Source organism: Natator depressus, chromosome 1 (assembly GCF_965152275.1).
Source record: "Natator depressus isolate rNatDep1 chromosome 1, rNatDep2.hap1, whole genome shotgun sequence".
In the NCBI taxonomy this organism is placed as follows: Eukaryota; Metazoa; Chordata; order Testudines; family Cheloniidae; genus Natator; species Natator depressus.
In genome coordinates, this window is record NC_134234.1 from 8619557 (window position 1) to 8642133 (window position 22577).

At 48.5% G+C, this 22577-nt stretch overlaps 1 protein-coding gene across 1 annotated transcript; it reads left to right on the top strand.

Annotated features, from left to right (window-relative positions):
* The first annotated feature begins 8305 nt into the window (after positions 1-8305).
* LOC141981014 (ecto-ADP-ribosyltransferase 5-like) lies at positions 8306-14355 on the top strand. Its single transcript, XM_074942835.1, has 4 exons — positions 8306-8371; positions 10634-11342; positions 13141-13173; positions 14249-14355. Exons 1-4 carry the CDS (start codon positions 8306-8308, stop codon positions 14353-14355), a joined length of 915 nt encoding a protein of 304 aa, XP_074798936.1.
* Positions 14356-22577: the final 8222 nt, after the last annotated feature.

A 22577-nucleotide genomic window follows, 5' to 3' on the forward strand; every position in this document is an offset into this window, starting at 1 on the left:
GTTGGGGGGGGCTCAGATCTGGGGTAGGGGGTTGGGGCTCAGGGTTGGGACGCAGGCTTACGTCGGGTGGCTCCCGGTCAGTGGCGCAGCAGGGCTAAGGTAGGCTCCCTGCCTCTCCTGGCTCCATGCTATGTCCCGGAAGCGGCCAGCAGGTCCAGGTCCCAGGCGGGGCGGGGGTGGGGGGCAGGATGCTCCGTGCACTGCTCTCGCCTGCAGGCACCGCCTCCCAGCTCCCATTGGCCATGGTTCCCAGCCAATGGGAGTGTGGAGCCAGTGCTCCAGGCATGGGCAGCAAGCAAAGCCCCGTGGCTTCCCCACCGAGGAGCCAGTCCTGCTGGCTGCTTCCAGGGTGCAGCGCGGAGCCAGGACAGGTAGGGCCTAGCCTGCCTTGGCCCCGCAGCACCGCCGACCGGACTTTTAACAGCCCAGTCATCGGTTCTGACTGGAGCCACCCGAGTCCCTTTTCGACCGGGCGTTCCGATCGAAACCAGACGCCTGGCAGCAAGAGGGAACTCAGCAGCGTCTGCCTGTAGCAACCCTCTTGTCATGCATTTGTGGTATAGTTATTTGTAACTGGACAGGATTTACTCTTTCCCCTGTTGGCAACCCTTTTTTCTTTTATTTTATTGCTTTGACTTACATTTCAACTCCAGTCTCCTCACACAGCTCCAAAGCCTTCCTGCCTCATGGCTGCAGCTAAGCCCTTCAGGCTTTAAACTTTGCCCATCCTGTGACAACCTCATTCCTCTCACAGCTGACCACAGCCACTGTCCCTTATGCCTTGGTAAAAGCTGCGTCCCAGACTGCTGCTTGGTTGTGCTGGTCCTTGTCCATGAGGACTTGCAGGTCCTAAGAAACTCGCTTGAAGCTCTTCCTGCTGGAGCAATGTCTGAAGGGAACATCAGACTCTGAGAAATGCTCTGCTGAGCCTAAAAAAGGACCCTCCTTTCAGCCAGTCTGCATCCCAAGAGTTTTCATGAAGTGCCTCGTGGTGGTGGCAGGACATTTAAGGCATTGAGAAATTCACACAGAATCCATAATTGGACAACTGTCTTCTGAGAAGCAAATCACCAAGGAAGTTTCTGATGCTCTATCCACAGTTCTGGACCTATTTCACACTCTAGGACTGAGTGTGAACTATGGGTCCTCCTTCAGGCCCTCTTAGTCCATAGAATTCACAAGGGCCCTCCTAGATTCCAACTCAGTGAAAGCATGTCTACCACTGACAGGTTCCAGACTGCCACTTCCCTGACCTCCACCCTCCAGGGCAAGCTGGTAACATCAGCAAGAACCTGGCTCAAATTGCTAGATCACATTGCATCATTCACCAATGGGACGCCTCTTTCGACTCCACCTCCATCCACTGCCATCCTCGCTGAGATCAGTCTATCATCCTGCAAACCACCATATGGACTCTCACCTCATAATCCCACTTCATGTATTGACCTCTGCTTTTGTAGGCTGTCACTCTGTCTGGAGTGGCTCATGTATGTGAGTGCCGACCTCAGGACAGACTGTCAGAACACAGGGCAGACACCCCAAACTGGTGGTGTGTTCTCTAATTAGATTTCACAAAGACAGTAAAAAATGTGAACTCCTGGATCACTATACCAGTCTTACCAGGGAGTCACAGACAGTCCCCTTAGACTTTCCAGTCTATCTTGCCATCGAGACAAACAAGAGTTTGTGATAAAAGGTCACTTACACCAGCCACTAGGCTAGACTACAAGGAACCAGTCCCTGACACAGACAAAGACTCAAAGAACCAGAGTTACTGTAAGGTAAGCAACCGTTCTTTTCTTCTTCTGCAACATTTCAAAGATCCAACATTCCCGCTCTGTCCTAACAGCTAAATCTCTCTTCTGTGCTTTGATCATCTGTTTAGATTACTTCTCTTTCTCCATCACTCTACCTCCTTTGCCACCCAGCTCATCCATTAAGGCAAAAGGTCATTTCATTTCAGTAGCACATTTTCCAGGCCAGTTGCCCTGACACTTGCTCTGCTGGCTGAATGTCAGTCTACAGGCACACCTGTGTGACAGAGGAGTCTGTGCTAAGGGTGAAATGTTTGATCTTGGGGAAGGAAAAAAAGTCCAGAGTAACTAAGAGAAGTAACAGGAGAGGATCATGGGATGGTGTGAGTCTCCCGGGAGATATTCATTCACAGTTGAGAACTGGAAACTGCTTAAAAGTTTTCATATCTCTATATCTAAGCTACAATATACAGAACTTGTATGTCACAATGCACAGGAAGGGAATGGAGAAACCAAAGACCTGTGTAATTTAAGTGTGTAATCTGTGTTTCCTCTTTACCCCTGCTCAACCAACTACAAATGGTAACCTGCTGGTGACAGTAACTTTCCTAACACATTCACGTGGTATTTCTACACTTGGCTAGCCACAGATCTGTCCTACAAACCTAGACGGCATCTCCTTTCCGAAGGTGGAGGGTTAGGCAGAGTTCATCTGCCTGGTAGCGAGGAGCCTTTTGGATAACATCATTGCTATAGGAGCTGGAACCATGCGAGGATATCCAGTCCATTCCCAGGGCACTACGCAGAATTGTTTCCTGAACTTATTTTATTTTGTTCCCTATATTTTCTAGTGCTCTTTTCCTCCATTGTTAAATGGCCCCAGGGATGTGGTTTCTATCACTTCCCTTAGGAACTTGGCTATCGATTGCTAGTTTAAAAAAGGGTAAATGGGACGATCCAAATAATTACTGTATAGGTCTGGCTTTGACATTGATTCCAGGCAAAATAGAACAGCAGTTATGGGACTCTGTAAAGAATGGAAATATGGTTAATGACAATCAATAAGATTTCCTGGAAAACAGGTTATGTCAAGCAAATTTCATATTCTTTGATGAGATTACAAGTCTGATGGTAACTGTTGGTGTAATATATGCGGACTTTTGTAAGGTATTTGTCTTAGTACTGCAGGGAATTCTGAATTTAAAAAAATAGTCTATAAAATCAGTGGCACATATTAAATGGGTTAAAATCTGCCTAACTAATAGATCTCAAAATGTAATTGTTAATAGTCAGGCATCACAAAATGAGAGGGGGTATTTCTAATGGGGTCCTGCATGGATCAGTTTTCAGCCCAATACTCTTAATTATTTTACTTAATGGTCTAGAAGAAAATATAAAATCTTTGCTGGTAAAGTTTGCAGATGACACAAAAATTGGTGGGATGATAAGCAGAGATCCTAGAAATTTTTTTGCCATGGAAAAAAATGGAATTTAAATTTTTTACAGCGAATATTTAGTTTTTACATTTTGTGAAAAAAATTATAAACATATACAGTAGAACCCCATTTATCTGAGCTTCCATTATCCAGCTCTCCTCACTAACTGAACCAGGCCTGACAGACATAGAAGTATTTGGAATGTGTAAGAAAGATAGATTGCAATTCTGTTAATTTTATTTTACTATAATGATTGATGGTACTGGTAGACTTCAAACTTGCTTAAACATTGTAAATATATCTATAAAACAGTGTGTCCAACTGATACTGCTGTATATTGTGACTAGGTAAACTAAAGTTCAGCATTTCACAGAAAAACATGGATTCTTATCTTTTTTTAATCGAGAATTTCGGGGTTTTTTATCACGGAAAACTAGGATCCCTGGTGATAACAAATAGCAAAGACAGGTCACTGATACAGAGTTATATGGATCACTTGGCAAGCCTGGCACTATCAAATAATGCACAGTTTAACACCGTCAAATGCAAGGGTATAGGTCTAGACCAGGGGTTCTCAATATACCCGTGTTTACGGAATTAGTGAGACCATCACTGGTTTTGTAAAGGGACCACACAGTGCAAAATAAACACTTTATCCCCAGCACTGCAGGCTGGGCCTGTGCTGCTTGAATTACATAACAAACAGAGTGTGGAAAAACACCCAGCAACGAAACACCATCCAGGCCGGTGCCTGAAGATGCAGCCCCTGCTCCCAGCTGGGAGTATCTGGGCAAACTGCTCTAGTAGGACCCTTTCAGCCACTTGAACCCCATCCTGGCTTCTGGTTTGAGACACCACGAGCAGGAGTCCTGCAGTTTCTGCGCTACATCCAAGGGCTGGGCTCAGAGGAGATATGTCTGTTCCTGGAGGTGCTGGCAGAAGGTCTTTTCAGAGATCACTGAATGGTCCAAAATGGCAACTTAGATTTGTGATAATTCTGCTCCGCTTCAGGATCCAGGCTACAATGGTTGACCTGGGCTGCTCCAGTCAAATATGGGGCCACCAGGACCACCCAGTGTTCTGGCAGCCACTACACTACCACCACTCCCATTCAAACATCTCAAGAAAGGCATCTGGGTCATCTTCGGGACCCAGCGTCATTGGATCAGTATGGCTGAAGTCACCAGAGCTACAGCCATCGGCCCCCAGCAGAAGACCCAGTCACTGTGGGAGGTCACAAAAGGGCCACCATATAGTGTATGAGCTGCTGTTGCAACAGCTGTTCCTGGACAGACAGTTCCCAGGTCAGCTGCTGGATGGGCATTATTTGTAACAACTGCTGCTGCTGGAGCTGGGGGGGCGTGCTCTGCAATCCATTTCAAAGTATTCTCCGGATCCATAATGTTGGGGAAAAGCTTTCTTATATCTTTGGGGATGGTTATTTTTTCCCTTCCCTCATTCTCCACCTGCTCCCTTCTGGAATTCTAAATCATTTGCACTTTACTCAACCCAATCAAATCCAACCTCTTAGTACCAGTGTTTAAAACTTTATTAATGTGTTATTTCACTTGATTTCTAAGTTAGCTGTTGCCCCAAAGAACTTCAGCATTTGGGGTCCTTTTTGTTTGGCTTTAACATCTGGGACAGGGAGGTAAAGCATCCTAGAACAGGAAGCACAGAGGATAAAACGGGGGTAGTTTTGTGGATACATTTGAAACAGGTGTTACTGAGAATACTCAGGAGCCCTTGCCCTAGCTCACATTAACTTTTTGACTCTGTACAGGCCTGGTCCAAAGCTCATTGAAATCAATGGGATTTTTCCATTGATTTCAGTGGGATTTAGATCAGGCCCTTATTTCTTTGAAAACAAACAAACAAAAACCAAACCAAACCAAACAAACCCAAACGTTAAATCTGAAAGTGAAAGTCAGCAGGAAGGTTTCCTAGATAAATTCCAGCTGTTTCCTGTGTTATAAACATTGCAGATTAAGTTCTACAACTGCAGGACAACTCTTGCTTTCATCAACAGCCTGCCAGGAAATCAGACACACTTGGGAAAGTCAGGTATAGTTACATCATTAAATTCTTACTCTTCATTATCCTAATTACAGACACTTCTGCTGCATTCATCTCTAGACAACAGGTTGCACAGTGGTTTAGACAATGATACAAATCTGCCCGCAGTTACACCTGTCCAGTACCTATGGAACCGAGGGGGAGGGTGGGCCAGTGGATAAGGCCGCTGACTGGGAGTCAGGAGACCAAGGCTTTCCTCCCAGATCTGTCCCTGGCCTGCTGTGTGTGACAATGGGCAAGTTACTTTTTTTTCTCTTCCTTTTACCAACCTTTCTCTGCCTTAGATTGTAAGCTTTCTGGGATTGGCACAGCCCCCCCCGAAGTACAGCCCCTAGCACAACGTGGCCACAATCTGAATTGGGATCTGTTAGTGATGGTAAGATAGCATGCAGACCTGTATATTTGCCAGAGATAAGACTCTTGGATTTTGTTTGCCTGTTTGATTTTTGATATTCTTATACCCTCACTAACATGTGTGAACAAAGCTTCTGCCTGGCCAGATGGGGTTTTTAGTACCATGAGAAAAGATAAAGAACAGAGTCAAAGTGTTGCTGGGTATGGTGGGAGTTTGATATGCACAACTCCTCTCCCAAGCCAAGGTCAAGCAACCAGTTGGGAGGGGCGAAGGGACTGGGGGAAGTATAAGAAACATTAAAAGCCACAGAAACAGTGACCCTGAAACACAACCTCACTTCCTACCCCTCCCATGGGGTACAAAAGAGGTGGTACAGAAGCCCCCAGACTCACAACCCTCCAAAATGGAAGATGACCATAAATTGTAAGGGGTGGGATCAGGGGAGTCCACTAGAGGTATAATTAAGCCTATTAAGAAAGAGGAGAGGGGACAGTGTCAGGAAAACCTTTACTGGTGTACAGAGCTGTGATTGTGCTTGATTAACCCCAATAAACATCACATTGCCTGCACTTTGGACTCTGGCCTTCTGCTTTCTGTCTGCGTGACAAGAACCAAGAGAGTGTGAGGGGAAGCCCTAACAGGATTGCTGGGCCCTTTTGTTATGCAAATTGTAATATCAGAGGGTAGAATCTGGGGGGCGCACAGAAGGAAAAGTCTAATATTTTCTGTTGAGCTCTATTTTGTTATGAAATTATAAAAGGTTTTGGGACAGGGAGGGAAGCTACAGAAATATTTCAAACCCTATGTAGTGAAAACAAAGAATCCACTTACTATGCCCACACCTACATCATAAAATACATTGATCGCAGTTATTTCCATAGAGTACAAACACCCTTGATTGTTCATTGTAAAGATCCCTCCTCTATTGACACAACCAACAAGACAATCTGTTCATAACATCAGGCGAGCCTCCCAAGCAGAACGGTGTTCATCTCTCCCCAGAGATTGCCAGGGCAGCTGATATCTATCCCTTTTAACCCTACCTAGTTCCTACTTTAACATAAGAACGGCCAGACTGGGTCAGACCAAAGGGCCATCTAGCCCAGTATGCTGTCTTCCGACAGTGGCCACTGCCAGGTGCCCCAGAGGGAATGAACAGAACAGGGAATCATCAAGTCATCCAAATCATAAAGTGATCCAATCATAAAGTGACTTTAGACACCTAAATCCCAAAGTCAGGCCCCTCCAGGGTTCACAAAGCCCCTGCTCAGCTGCCCCTGAACCCTGTAGGTGCATAAAATCACTCAGCACCTAAATTTTTGCAGTAACCAATTCCCTAGGCTGCTATATTTCTGCCTCTGAGCATGTGCACTGCAACCCCATGCCAGCCCTGTTACCTGGGGTCTTAAAACCCAAAGGAGCGGTAACTTAACTGTTTCACTCCAGGCGGTGTCATGAATCAATCAATAGGAACACAGCACTTCTGGCTGATGGAAGATTGATACAAACAAGCGTGCTCTTATCTAAAACTTTATCAATCTAAAACACAGAGCAAAATAAACTCTTCCCTGCCTTAGATAGCGGGAGGTATCAGTTAAATATTTAAGCTAAACTCATTAACTTTTACTCAGACCCATCTAGGCCCGACTCTCTATCCCCGCACCCATTTTTTCCCCCGGGACGGGGATCTTTAACTTTTAACTGTGCTTTGAGCACCCACTTGGGGCTCAGCAAATTCATCAGCCCTGATTTGCTTAGGGCTTGCTCGGGCTGGGCACATGACCATTATTAATCTTGCCATTAAGTACATATTTCACTGAAGAATGGACAGTTTTCAGTAACACAGAAGACAATCCCACCAGATATTCCCACTGGTGTGGGAATTCTACAGTGGTTCACAGTCATGCTGGAAAGGCATAACGCATGGGGTCCCACAGGAATCAGTTCTGGGTCTGGTTCTATTCATGTGCATGGAGATAAAGGGACTTGGTGAGTTGTGTGCTGGTCTCTTTGCTGTTTGTCTCCCGTGGGTCGTGTGGCTGGGGTTTGGGTCCCTGACCAGGCCAGGTGACAGAGGTCTCTGTGTCTCTGAGAGGGCCGTGTGGCTTTGACCCTTGGGCCTAGGATCAGCCCTGGTGTTTGACGTCTGAGTCGTCGATCACCCCGTTAGCCACGGGGCAGAACTAAGCAGCAAGGCACAGAGTGAATAAGGTAGTTACCGAGCAAACACTTGACCAGGCACTTGGGTGAGGCACTGAACTATTCAGCTATAACGTTATTTTAGTCCCATTCTCTAGGATACGATTGACAGACCTGCCTGACCTATTGGGATCTGTGTACTGTGAAGCAGTTTAATGGCACTTTTGAGTAAACACAGCAGCACAAGGTACAGTATTTCCACCCCCCAGAATCCTTTAGAAAGTGAAATCAGGATTTCCCCACAACTACTGCCCACCCCTCCAGCTGAGAACTGTATTTCAGGGTCAAACCCGCCTCCGTTATGGCTGGGCTGCCATCCGTGAGAGAGCAATTCCTGCCTGGGAAATCCCAGTTACTGAATGTGGAACAACGGATCACAGTGAAACAATCGGGAGGATGTTTGGGTTTGGTGTGTTCTTTCCCCCCACATTGCCACTGACGTTCCTGATGGATTCTCCTACAGCCGCACTGGGGAAGTTGGAACAATGCTGAGGCCTCTGCTGATCCCCTTGACATACTTCTGTCTTCACACCTGGCTGGGAATCCCTCAGGTAAGCTCTTGAGCTTTGCCTGGGAAGCACTCTGTGTTTTCTCATGTTTCTGCTCAAGGCTATGCAGGCAGCAACACTGCCTTAGACCCATAGACGTGTAGGGCTGGGAGGGACCGTGAGAGGTCATCCGGTGCAGCCTTGTGGGCTGAGGCAGGACCAAGTGCACTGAGACCAGCCCGGACAGGTGTTTGTCTAATCAGGGCCCCACAACCTCTTCCACAGTGGCTGGTAGGGGAACCCCGGCCCTCCCACGAAACTGGGTTCCAGTCCAGGGACCCTCTGACCAGCAGCCAAGGTCTGTTCCGTCAGACTCCTTGCTGCTGCCTCCCTGGATATCTTCCTACCACAGCCCTTTTCCACTCCGCACAGCCTCCCCCGGCTCACCCTTCTTTCAGGGCCGGGCTCGTAGGGCTCCCCCGTGGAATCCCCCAACACAATCCCAAACCAAAAGAACAAAATTAAACCAATTTCTGCCTGGCTTGATCTTCCTCCTCACCCTGCAGCAGTCTCCCTGTTCCCCTCAGGTCTCTCCACTCTTTACTGCCGGGAGAGGGTCTGCCAAGGTCTTTCCCCTCTCCCTGCAGCCCCTCAAAGTCCAGCCCAAACGCCCCCTAGGCTTTACCAGCACTGCCTCCGGCTTCCTCCTGACCTGAGGCAACTCACCTCTGGCCGCAGGCTTCACTGCCCCCAGGCCTCCTCCTGGCTCTGGGCTCTCCAGTTCTGGCTACAGGCCTCTCTCTCCTCCTTTAGCCCAAGAGGGGACATCCCCAGGTGGGTTTGACCACCTCCTGTGCATAGCACCCCCACGGGTGCCACCCTATAGCCTAAAGAGCTCCTGTTAACCCCTCGTTAACCAGTGTGGGGTTAAAACAACCCACCACAACAGTGTTGCCGTCCTCCATGCACGTTCGAGGGTTGGATCCTGGATGGAACCATCCCACAGGCACTGCCAGCCCTGGAGGCAACCCACTGAGGTAAATGGGGGTGGTTTCTAGATATTCCATTGGGAATGGATTGGGATCTCAGTCCCTCCTAGCCCCTTTCCATGCCTCTTGTTCCCCAGGCTTTGTCTTCCCTATTGATGTATCCCTTCCTGCCTTTCTTCCCAACCTCCCCCTCCCCACACTATATCTATTACACTAACAAAGTCCCCAGTACACTATAAATGCATCTGTTATGATTACAGGGCTCGCTGGTCCTCGCGTGTGCTGCCCCCACCAAAAAAAAAATCATGGAGCCAATATAACATTTGCCAAGCAACACACTGACTATTCTGCCTATATGCTCCCCCCCTTCCATCTGTCTTGTCTGTTTAGAGGTAAGCCCCTAAGGGCAGAGACCATCTCTCAGTGTGTTTGTACAGGGCTGAGCACAACGGGGCCCTGATCCTGGGTGTGACCTCTAGGTGCTATTGTAACACAAATGCTAATGTGACCGTGTCATAAATATAAAGGGAAGGGTAAACCCCTTTAAAATCCCTCCTGGCCAGAGGAAAAATCCTCTCACCTGTAAAGGGTTAAGAAGCTAAAGGTAACCTTGCTGGCACCTGACCAAAATGACCAATGAGGAGACAAGATACTTTCAAAAGCTGGGAGGAGGGAGAAAAACAAAGGGTCTTTGTCTGTCTGTATGATGCTTTTGCCGGGGACAGAACAGGAATGGAGTCTTAGAACTTTTAGTAAGTAATCTAGCTAGGTATGTGTTAGATTATGATTTCTTTAAATGGCTGAGAAAAGAGCTGTGCTGAATAGAATGACTATTCCTGTCTGTGTGTCTTTTTTGTAACTTAAGGTTTTGCCTAGAGGGATTCTCTATGTTTTGAATCTAATTACCCTGTAAGGTATCTACTATCCTGATTTTACAGAGGTGATTCCTTTACTTCTATGAAAAGTCTTCTTGTAAGAAAACTGAATGCTTTTTCATTGTTCTAAGATCCAAGGGTTTGGGTCTGTGGTCAGCTATGCAAATTGGTGAGGATTTGTACCAAACCTTCCCCAGGAAGTGGGGTGCAAGGGTTGGGAGGATTTTGGGGGGAAAGACATGTCCAAACCACGTTTCCCAGTAAACCCAGATAAAGTTTGGTGGTGGCAGTGGAAATCCAAGGGCAAAGGGTAAAATTAATTTGTACCTTGGGGAAGTTTTAACCTAAGCTGGGGTAAAAGTAAGCTTAGGAGGTTTTCATGCAGGTCCCCACATCTGTACCCTAGAGTTCAGAGTGGGGAAGGAACCTTGACAGACCGTATGTTTCCTTTATTCTCCCAGGCAAAATGTCAGGTGGAACTGAGCATGATGGATGACGCTCTTGATGACCAATATCTAGGATGTGCTGAAAAAATGGATGAAATTGCACCTGAACTGCTAGAGAACGAAACGGCCATGTCCTTGCTGTTTAGGACAGTGTGGGAAAAGTCAAAACTAAAATGGGATCTTGTAAAGAGAGAGATTTCTCTGCCCCCAGACTTTAAGGATGAGTTTGGAAGAGCCTTAGTAGCCTATACGGACAACACCACCGAAAACAGCAGCATAACTTTTTCAACTGTATTTAATGATGCAGTGAGTGGGACTAAGAGATCTAAGGCGGATTACATGGCCCGTTTCCAGTTCAAAGCCTTTCATTATTATTTGACAAGAGCTTTGCAGCTCTTACGAGGGAGGTGCGATGTGACGTATAACATGACGCTGTACCGGGGCACTAAGTCTCAGTACAGCGGATCAGGTCTCATCAGGTTTGGATACTTTGCCTCTTCATCTGTTAATAAACGAGAGGCTGAGACATTTGGCACGGACACACTCTTCACCATCCACACGTGCTTTGGCGTGAAGATCTGGAACATCTCATACAGTCCTTCCCAAGAAGAAGTGTTAATCCCAGTCCATGAGATATTCAGTGTGTCCCTAGGAAAAGAGAACAACAACTTTGTCCTCCGGAGCACAAACCGGACCTGCAGCCATTTTAACTGTGCATATCTGGGTGGTGAGTACTAGGCTGAACACGAGAAATATTTGTGTGGGGCTTTTTGCTATGGTGAATTTGAAAACCCCATTTCAGGGAGAGCTGATAAGAGTGATGCTAACTTGCAGACTTGCCACCAGGGCTGGGGGAGACAGGCTACCATGACTCTTGCTGCTAGAGAGGGCTCAGGCTGGGGTGGGTAGACACTGGGTCTCAAGTGCTCACTGAGGAAAGAGAAGGTGCCTAGACATCATGGTGATGGGAGCACTAGGAAGACAGGTGAAGGCCCCAAACCACTGCGAGTCTTCAACACACACACACCCTGTACAGAGTCCACAGGAGCCCTGGCAGAGCAGCTGTGGCTCCTCAGCTACGGCACCGCAAATCCACAGGCTGTGGAAAAGGGAGCAGGCACGTAGCCTAGTGTGCTGATGGCACATTATTTGGGGCAGTCAGGTCTAGGGACGATGGTGAGGAACTTCAGAGAGATCAACCAAGTTGGGTGAATGGGCAACACAACATCAGGTGAAATTCACAGACACACATTCAAAGTAATGCACATTGTGAGGGATAATTTCACTACGTTGTTAATGAGCTGTATCAACTCAGACAGAGACTGGGACATCATTGTGGAGACTTCAATGCAAATCTCAATGAAAACCTCTGTTCAATGTGCTGCAAAGTCTGTAAAGCAAACAAAATGTTAGCATGCGTCTGGAATGATGGGATGAAGAATAATGTGAAGATTTAGTCTTTTCTTTTTTTTAAGAAATAGTCATGGACAAGTCACAGGCAATAATAAAAAATTCACAGCCTCATGACCTGTCCATGACTCGTACTATATACCCCAGACTAAATCTTGGATGTTCTTGGGGGCTCTGGGGCGCCTGCTGGTGCTCGGGGTGGGGAGAAGGGTGCAGCCCGGGACAGTTGCTGCTTCTGCTGGTGGGGGGCGTCCCCATGTCCTGGGACGACTGCCATGCGGGAAGGGTAGTGTGGCTGGCACCAGAGCCTCCTGCGCTGCTTGGGTGGCCCTTGGGTCAGTCGCACCTAGGAGGTGCGGAACTCACAGAATCCGTGACTTCCGTGGACAGACTCACTGCCTTAATTATAACACCATTATATGAACCAGGAAAGAGTGCCCCATTGAGATACTAGTTTTGGTTCTGATCACCTAGCTCTAAAAGATTTGTTAGTGGGGTGGAGAAAGTTCAGTGACAAGGGATGAAAGTGATCAGAGGTCTGGAGAGGTTTCTACTGGAGAGATTGGGATGATTGAGCTAAGAGAAAAGACATATAAAGAAACATGGAGATATACAAAATAATAAATGAGACACAGGAAATGGCAGCGTATAATTTACTACTTTCTCATAAAAAGAATAAACTGAAGGCAACATATTTTAACTAGTAAAACTGTATGCCCTGTTATATAAAATGCAGGGTTAACTTGTGGAACTCATTGCCGTAACGTTGCCATGACTCCAAGAGCTCAGTAGAATTAAAAAAAAAGAAGTAGCTATTTAGACAGTTAGGATAAACTAATTATTTTTAGAAGAGCAATAAACCCGTACGCCTGAGGACAGAAGGCAGTCACTAACTGTCAGGGTTGGGGAAGAAATTTCCTCTGTGTATGTTATTCCCCTCCACGGTTTCTTGCAGCTTCCCAATACAGCTGGGCCTCATCTCAATCAGGGACAGGATACCAAGCTAGATCCAGTCCGACGGTTCCTATGTTTCTTTGGAAATAGTAGAATGCAGTGTAAAATTCTACCTGGGCAGATCCCATTTCATTGACCCTCTCCGTTTTGTACCGTAGGGAAGAGGACCGAAACATGTGTTTACAATTCTGGTAAGAAAGAACATTTATTTTCAAAAGAATAAAAACAAAACTCGCCCTCTGTATTGAAATACAGAGCAACCCCACCAGGCAAACATGTCACATGAAACCAGTTAAGAAATAAGTGGGGTTAACTGTGTGTTCTGTCTATTTATCCAGATTCTTGTAGGGAGCTCATGACTCGTATCTGAGCACCTTCACGTCTGACTCAATTCCAGGCACAGTTGATTTCAGAAAATAAATGTAAGGAGAATAACCCCTTAGAGCACTAATGATTCAACTTCATTGTTCTGAACTAAAGGCTGAACACACATCCCCTCACCCAACACCACAAGTGTCTCTATCTCTCTCCTCTCATAACTAGACCCATTCTGTCCCCAGTGGGGCGACATCCTCCCAAAGGAGGGAACAGGACTATTTTACCAGAGCTCGGAAAAATCTCAACAAAATATTTTCTCGTTGGAATTTGACAATTTGTCAAACTCTAAACCTTTTGCAGAGACTTTGATTTTTGACGCTGTTCTGTCAGAACGTTGTCTGGGTTCTGGCCAGCTCACCCGCCTGGCTCCTTGGCGGCTTGGCTGGTGGGCTGCCTAAGAGTCATTGACCCCAGGACTTCCAGTGCCCCCGACTCTGGAACAGCCTGCTTGGTGGACTGTCCCAGAGCTGATGCTCCCTTCCCTTGTGTGGAGAATTTCAAAATTTGGGGTTTTTTATTCCATGTCAGAAGAAAATTTTGAAATACCAAAATCCTCCATGAAATGGAATGACCCTTCTCTACCCAGCTCTACATTTTCCCTAAAGCCAATAAAAAAAGAAACAAATGGGGTTATTGGTGTCTGCAGCCAGTGTTTCATAGACTCATCTCTTCATTATTCATAACTGGTCTGGAATACACTTGTGGCAGACAACAAGCTCCAAATCAGAGCCTCTGGGACTGGCTTGGGTGAAACGTGCTCACTAATGACTGATACCAAAGGAACAAGCAGGCTGAGGAGGAGGAAGCAGCTGTGTCCAGCTTTAAGGATCTCTGTCTGTATGAAATAATTTCCTGTCAATTCTTTGATCCGCTTTTTCCTATTAACAGCTACCAGAAGAGGCCTGGCCTTCCGCAGTGAGCTGAGCCCTTCACTGCTTGGAGGATCCGTCATCCTGGTCCACGTTGCTGCTCTGAAGCGGTTTGCTGGTTTCTAAATTGTCCTATTTGTGTCGCTCACTTTTTTCCCTCTAGCACAAATCATGGTGATGGGACTTGCCAGATCCAAAGCCGTCCTGCTATTCTGCCAGTGTTCCAAAGGGAAACCAGGAACATGGAGGGAGTGTCACTGGTACCTGCTTGGGCAAGATTTGATTATACATTACCGATGAGTAGATCAAAATGAAAGCTCAGTTCTATTCCAGGTGGGATTTGTTTTACAATGGTAGAGCTATAAAGTGGTGCCTGTTATATAAATAATTACTTGTATTGCTGTCATGCTAGTACTTTTGTACTGACTTTTGATGACTTCAGTAAAAGACTTTTCAGAAATGAACTAAGTCGGAGTATTTTCATGAATACTTTTGACAGATTTAATCTGGGTCTCAACCAGGTGAAACTGTAACAACGTTATCGAAGAGTAGATCGAATTGAAAGCTCAGTTCTATTCCAAGTGGGATTTGTCTTACAATGGTAAAGCTATAAATTGGTGCCTGATATATAAATAATTACTTGTATTCCTGTCATGCTAGCACTTTGTACTGACTTTTGATGACTTCAGTAAAAGACTAAGGAATGAACTAAGTCAAAGTATTTTCATTACTACAGTAGATAGGTTTAGTCTGTGTCTCGGCAAGGTGAATCTGTAACAGGACGGTTTGTGGGGTCCCTTGTCTATATCTCTGTCACTTTCATATCTATTTTGCTCAGAAGATGATATTTTTAACTGGTGAAATCAAAGGTCCAATTCTGAGTTAGTTTACCCACCTGCGTGCACACTGACTGTACTGGGATTTCATGGGGTCTAATCAGTAACATCATAGGTAGGCCTGGCCACTACCATGGCAGCTGACATATTCCAGCAAGGGGCAGGGCGTGGTATATGGATATTCTGAATAGCCAGATTGGGCCATCAGGAGGACACTGGAACTGGACACAGTTGTGATGGGATCCCTGGGGTGCAGCCTGGAACTGTGGGACCACTGTGCCCCCCGAACTCTCTCCAGCCTGGGCTGTCTCTCACAATGACTTGCTAGTGACGAGCAGCAAACCCCTCCAGGTGCTGTGATCACTCAGCACAACAGCATGTGGAGCCCCGCACCCAGCTAGATTGCATGAATGCTCCCAGAGCCATTCTTGAATCACACAGAGAAGGGCACCAGCCAAATCCCCCCAGCTCCCAGCCTTTTACCCCAGGAACATACTATCTTGCCCTGCTCAAGATGGGCAGTGCAAATTTATTAATTGGTTCACCACTTCAACAATGGAAAGTGGACATACACCAGCCTTTGTCAAACCTCAGCACATTTGCCACACACTTCAGGCAAACTCACTGTTAAAGATAAACAGCTAAAGAAATGTATTGACTACAAAGATAGATTTTAAGTGACTATAAGAGTTAGGCAAAAAGTCAGAGTTAGTTATCAAAAGAAAAAAAACGCACACAGTCTAAACTCTCAACCCGATTAGATTGGGCAACAGCTAGACTAAACAGTTTCTCACCCAACTGGATATTGCCATCCTTAATATCATAGGCACCAACTTTCAAAAGTGGGGGGGGGCCGAGAAGAGGGCTAAACCCCCAGCTCTGACCCAGGCCCCACCTCCCCTCACCCCCTTCCCCCAAGGCCCTACTCTCACCCCACCTCTTTCTGCCCCTGCTCCACCCCCGGCCCACCCCTTCCTGCCCAGTTCCGCTCCCCCTCCCCCAAGCACACCATGTCTTTCCTCCTCTCCCCTCAGAGCCTCCCAAATTCCACAAAACAGCTGATCACAGGAGGCAGGGGGGAGGTGCTGATCAGCAGGGCCCGCTAGTGGGTGGGAGGCGCTGGAGGGGAGAGGGGAAGCTGATAGGAGGGCTGCCGGCTGGTGCTCAGCACCCACCAATTTTTCCCTGTGGGTGCTCCAGCCCTGGAGCACCCACAGAGTTGGCACCAATACTTAATATACAGGTTTGTCCCTTAAAGTTCAGGCCACTTTACCAGGGGCTAGGGGGAAACGAGGCCCACCCTCTACTCCAGGTCCAAGCCCAGGGACCCTATAGATAGCAGCCAACTGTAATGTCCCTTTAAATAAACGGTCTTGCTGCTATAATTCCCTGGGCCACTTCCCCATGGCTCCCGCACATTCTTCACCCTTACCTCAGGGCCTTGTCCTTCCGGAGTCCCAGCAACCAGCCTGGAGCACCATCCAGCTCTAGCAAGTCCTGCTAAGCTGGCCCTGCAGCTTTTCTTATACTGACCTGCTGGGCCCTGATTGGCTGCCTCCCACACAGCCACTCTAGGCAGCTTGGAGGACCGACCTACTGCTCTTTTCTGGGGTGGGGTGTGGCAGGGGCACAAGGCCTCCAGCAGGGGGTCTCAGGCTCTAGTCCACCCCATCAGAGAGTAACCCAGCATTTTTCAAAGTTCGGGTCACGACCCAGTACTGGGTCGTGGTATTTAAGGCCCTGGGTTGCTCTGGTCAGCACTGCTGACCGGGACATTAAAAGTCCTGTTGACGGTGCTCTCCAGCTAAGGCAAGCTAGTGCCTACCTGCTCCGACACCGTGCTGTGCTCTGGAAGCAGCCAGCAGAGGGTCCAACTTCTAGCCTGGGAGGCTACAGGACTCCGTGCACTCCCCCCGCCCTGAGAACCGGCTCCGCATTCCCATTGGCAATGGGAGCTTGGAGGGTGGTGCCTGCAGACAAGAGCCGCGGGGAGCCACTTGTGTGCCTCCACCTAGGAGCCGGACCTGCTGCTGGCCCCTCCACAGTGCCAGGACAGGCAGCAAGCCTGCTTCTGCACCAGAGCCTCCTTCAGTGCACAGAGAGCCTCCTGGCACTGCTCGGTCCAGACCACCTTCTCTGGCTTCCCCTTCTTGCATAGCTCAGCAATGGGGGCAGCTATGGAGCTAAAGTGTGGCACAAATCTTCGATAATACCCCGCCACCCCAATAAAGGCTTGGACCTGCTTTTTGGTTTGGGGAGCGGGCCAGTCTCTGATCACCTCCACCTTGACTTGTTCTGGCTTTAGGCGGCCGCTCCCCACCCAGTGGCCCAGGTAAGATACTTCAGCCATCCCCACCTTGCACTTTGTAAGATCCATGGTGGTAAGGTAGTGAACTCCTCCCAGCTTGTCTAGGAGCTCATCGGGCCTGGGCATGGGGTAGGCATCAGACACGGTGATGGCATTACGTTTCCAATAGTCCACACAGAACCAGATCGACCCGTCCTTTTTGGGGACCAGCACCACAGGCAAGGCCCAAGGGCTGGAAGCTGGCTGGTCACCCCCAAACCCAGCATGTCACTGACCTCTCTTTCCAGGTCCTGAGCAGTTTTTCCTATGATTCGGAAGGGGGAGCATCTTATAGGTGGGTGTGATCCTGTCTCCACCTGGTGGAAAGTCAGATTAGTGAGTCCAGGCTGGTTGGAAAACAGCTGTCGGTACAAATGCAGCACACCTCTGATCTCAGCTTGCTGGGCAGGGGTTAGCCGATCAGAGAGGGGAATTGTTTCCAGGGAAGAGCCAGCTCCTATCTCAGGGAATAGATCTATTAAAGGGTCATCTCCCTGCTCCTCCCAGTGTCCACACACAGCTAACACCACATTCCCCCTTTCATAATATGGCGGCATCATATTCACATGGTATACCCGGTGGCAGTGTGCCCAGTTAGACAGGTCCACCACATAGTTTACCTCATTTAGTTGCTTGACAACCTTGAAAGGGCCTTCCCAGGTGGCTTGTAGTTTGTTTCTTTTCACGGGGAGGAGAACCATCACCTGGTCTTCTGTTTCCTCTGGGCTCTGGCCAGATTCTCCTTGGCCAAGCCCATGAGCTCAGCAAGTCTTTCTCAGAAGGTCAAGACATACTCCACCACTGATTCTCCATTGGGAGTGGCCTTCCCCTCCCATTCATCTCTCATCTCATCTCGTCCAGGGGCCCCCTTATCCTTCTTCCAGATAACAGTTCAAAAGGCGAAACCCTGGTAGATTCCTGGGGCACTTCCCTGTACGCGAACAGCAGGTGAGGTAAGTACTTGTCCCAATCCTGCGGGTGCTGGTTCATAAAGGGTTTTCAGCATCATCTTTAAAGTTCCATTAAACCTCTCCACCAGCCCATTGGACTGGGGGTGATATGCTGAGGCCCCACATTTGCCAGACCCCACATTTATCTTACAAGCATTGGATGTGCCGGACCCCACATTTATCCTATAAGCACTGGAGCAGGGCTGACATGAAGTTGGATCCTTGGTCTGTCAAGACTTCCTTGGGGAACCCCACTCGGCTGAAAATGGTCAGCAGTGCATCTGCCACGGTGTCTGCTTCGATAGAAGACAAGGCCACTGCCTTGGGGTAGCGGGTAGCAAAATCTACCACCACCAGAATGTATTTCTTCCCCGACCGGGTCGTCTTGCTGAGAGGCCCCACTATGTCCACAGACACCTTCTGGAAAGGCGCCTCTATAATGGGCAGAGTTTTCAAAGCCGCTTTCTCCTTGTCCTGGGCCTTCCCCACCCTCTGACAGGGGTCACAGGGTTGGCAATACGGTTAGACAGTATTAAAGACTCCAATCCAATAAAAGTTCTGTAGCAGCCTCTGCCGGGTGCGCCGGATTCCCTGGTGTCCTGAGAGAGGGATGTCATGGGCCAGGTACAGTAGCTTGCGGCGATACTTCTGGGGGACCACCAGCTGATATTCCAGGCAGGACTGAATCTCCATGAGACGAAACTTAAAGAAGAGAATGACCTGGAGTCTCTGGCTCCCATTTGGTGCTCTATGAGGAGGATAGCCATGTCTGTCCAGGTACCCCTGATCAACCTCACCGAGGTCTGCCAGGAGCACCCAGGAGATGTATGATGGCTATCAGTCCTACTGCACTGTCTGCCACGAAGGCAAGGAGCTGCTGCTGTGTAGCAATGCAGTACCACGTCTGCCAGCAGCACCCAGGAGACGTATGGTGACGGTGAGCTGAGCGGGCTCCATGCTTGCCGTGGTATGGCATCTGCACCGGTAACCCAGAAAAAAAGGCACAAAATGATTGTCTGCCGTTGCTTTCATAGAGGGAGGGAGGGGTGACTGACGACGTGTACCCAAAACCACCCGCAACAATGTTTTTGCCCCATCAGGCATTGGGAGCTTAACCCAGAATTCCAATGGGCAGCAGAGACTGTGGGATAGCTACCCATAGTGCACCGCTCTGTAAGTTGATGCGAGCCACGGTAGTGAGGACTCACTCCACTGGCTTAATGCGCTTAGTGTGGACATACGCAATTGACTGTATAAAATCAGTTTCTAAAAATCGACGTCTATAAAATTGACCTAATTTCATAGTATAGACATACCCTAAGAAAGAGCTATAGTGCCAGCTAGTGGAAGACTCTATGAACATGTGGAAGGGATAGCTCAGTGGCTTGAGCATTGGCCTGCTAAACCCAGGGTTGTGAGTTCAGTCTTTGAGGGGGCCATTTAGGGAGCTGGGAAAAATTGGGGATTGGTCCTGTTTTGAGTCCCCTAGGGGGTTGGACTAGATGACCTCCTGAGGTCCCTTCCAACCCTGATATTCTATGTACGGCAGCCTTGCAAAACTACCATGAAAACTTATCAAGCCAGGCCCAAGACATTCACTTGTCCACCCTTTGTCATTAAGAAACCAATGAGAACCCACTAGCCCCATCAGAAAGAAAGTTTCCTTGCCCAAGATATGAAGAATTTCTCAAGGCTGATTAAATTCCCCAGTCCAATTGTAAGCGTGGGAATAGTCCCGCTATTGTGGGGAACTTTCCAGGCTTCTGCACTACCCCGGTGAAGTGGGCTAGCGAAAGGACCCAAGTCCTCGCTCCCACTTCCTTTACCCAGTGGCCTCCCTGCCCTTGAGGACTCCCCTTCCACTCTCCTGTCTGGCAGAGACCTCGTAACCCCAACAAGGCTGGGCCCAGGATTCCTGGGGGGGCTCAACCCCCAACTCTGCTGCGGTCACCTAGGACAGGGGCTAGAGTGTCCCCACTCCAGGGTACTCTCTCTGCACTGGGCACTTCTCTGACGCACTGACCATTACACACAAGTTAAAGCAAATACAAGTTATTTAATCAACAATTAATTTTAAAAAGAATAAGGAATAATGGGAAAGGTGAAAGGAAACACATCACACCGCTCTGTGGCAGGGAACATCACAAACAGTGTCTCTGGAATGTCTGGGCAGTTCACAGTCTTCTCCTTGTAAGTCCCAGGCCTCCTGCTCAGGCCCTGGCCGTGCTGCAGGGATGCTGTGGGTTGGACACTCGTTCTGGTGGTGGCCACACGCTCTCAGGCTCTAAGTGGCAGGACCCTTCTTCCCAGTGTCGCCCCCACCCTGTTGGGGTTACGATCCAAGCCTGGCCTGCAGAGCCCCTTGGCTGAGGCGTCTCCCTGTGCTGGGCCCGCTGCCCAGGGTCCCCCTCACTCTCCCCAGCTGCTCACCGCACCCAGCTCCGGACTGCTCCAGCCCCAGCTCCACCACTCGGTCTCTGCCCTGCTGCTGCTCTGCTTCCAGCTCCCTGGGCTGCTTCTCTGGCCCCTCTGGCTCTGGTCGCTGCAGCTCTGCTCCCAGGACAGGTCTGCTCTGCAGGCTGCTCCTGTGACTCTGCTCCCAGCACGGACCTGCTTCCTGGGCTGCTTCTCTGGCCCCTCTGGCTCTGGTTGCTGCTCCCAGGACAGGTCTGCTCTCTTTGGGCTGTGCCTCTGGCTTTGGGGCTGCAGCTCTGCTCCCAGGACAGGGGCTGCTCTCTCTGGATCTGGCCCAGCTCTGCTCCCCAGCTCAGCTCAGGCCCCTGCTTTCTCCTTAGCTCGGCCCCACTCTGTCTGACCCAGGCAATTCCAGCTCACACAGAGGACGGGACCTCGCTGGCCTCCTGACTCCCTGATTAGCCTGCCCGCCCTGTCATTCAGGCTGACCTAGAGCATTGGCCTCTCCCCATTGTTCCTGGGGACTATCAGTCTCAGGGTCCTGGTTTCCCATAGACCCTTCCCCTTTTAGTACTGGGAGCTAGCCAACGGAAACACCCCCACTGACTGTTAGTAAGGGGGCAACAGTCCCCTTACACAATGGAAGGAACAGTGTTGTTTAAGATAGGAAAGCCCTTGGGCCAGCAGCATAAAGCGATGGGTTTCACAGTACGAAGACAGAGCCATAGCTAAAAAGAATTTGAAGTTCTCAAGTGCACTGTGAGATCTGTGAGATCAGCTCTGATTTTTCCTTTGTCATTTTTTTTCAAACTCTCTGCCCTGTGCTATGCAGACGGTCAGAGTAGATGTTCATAACGGGTCCTTCTGGCCTTAAAATTGGGTGGGGGGGCATCAGTATTCTCCTATCTCTCCTCTCTACACACACATTTTTGTTTTGTTTTTGGCATTGTGGGAAAATGCTCATTTCTCTTTATTTTCTACTTTTTCATCCCTTCTTCTGCTGGAAATTTGGGGTGGGGAGCTTAAAAAAAGTTTGAGCAGATTTCACTTTTAAAAATAAGAGTTTATTTAATTTTCATTCTCTAAGTGACAGAAAGTAAGAAAAAGTCTCACTTTCTTTTTTCCCAGTGAGGGGAAAAATAAGAAAAAGAGCAGTTTTAACGAGCTCTGTTAATTGAGGAGGAAGCCCAAGGAGGGCAGAAATTGGTTTGATTTTGTACTTTTGGTTTGGGATTGTTGGGGGATTCCAGGGACGAGCCCTCTGAGTCCCAGCCCTGAAGTTGGGTGAACCTAGAGAGGCTGTGGGGAGAAGGACTGGAAAAGGGCTGTGGCAGGAAGAAGTCCATGAAGGCAGCAGCAAGGAGTCTGACAGGACAGACCTTGGCTGCTGGTTATAGGGTCTGTGGACTGGAACCCAGTTTAGTAGGAGGCCCTGGGTTCCCCTACCAGGCACTGGGGTAGTGGCATGGGGCCCAGAGAAGGGAATAAGGCCAACTGAGCACCCTGAGGGAAATGTACGAAGATAATGGGGCCCAGAATCAGGGCCAAAGAGGTTTTGTGAGGACATTAGACTTTTATTAGTTGGACTTTGTTACCCTGTGTGGAAGAAAACAAGTCCTCACTTTGCGTTTGTCAGCAACACGTCAGAGACCCTTTTTATTCTCAAGCAATTGCAAGGGGGAAAGTGCGCACGGACAGGAATTCCCCCTTCCTAGGCAGGTCTCGGCCAGATAAATAGTTAGGGCAAGCATTTATACCTTTTGTTACATACAATAATGATCAACTGCTGCATCTAGAATA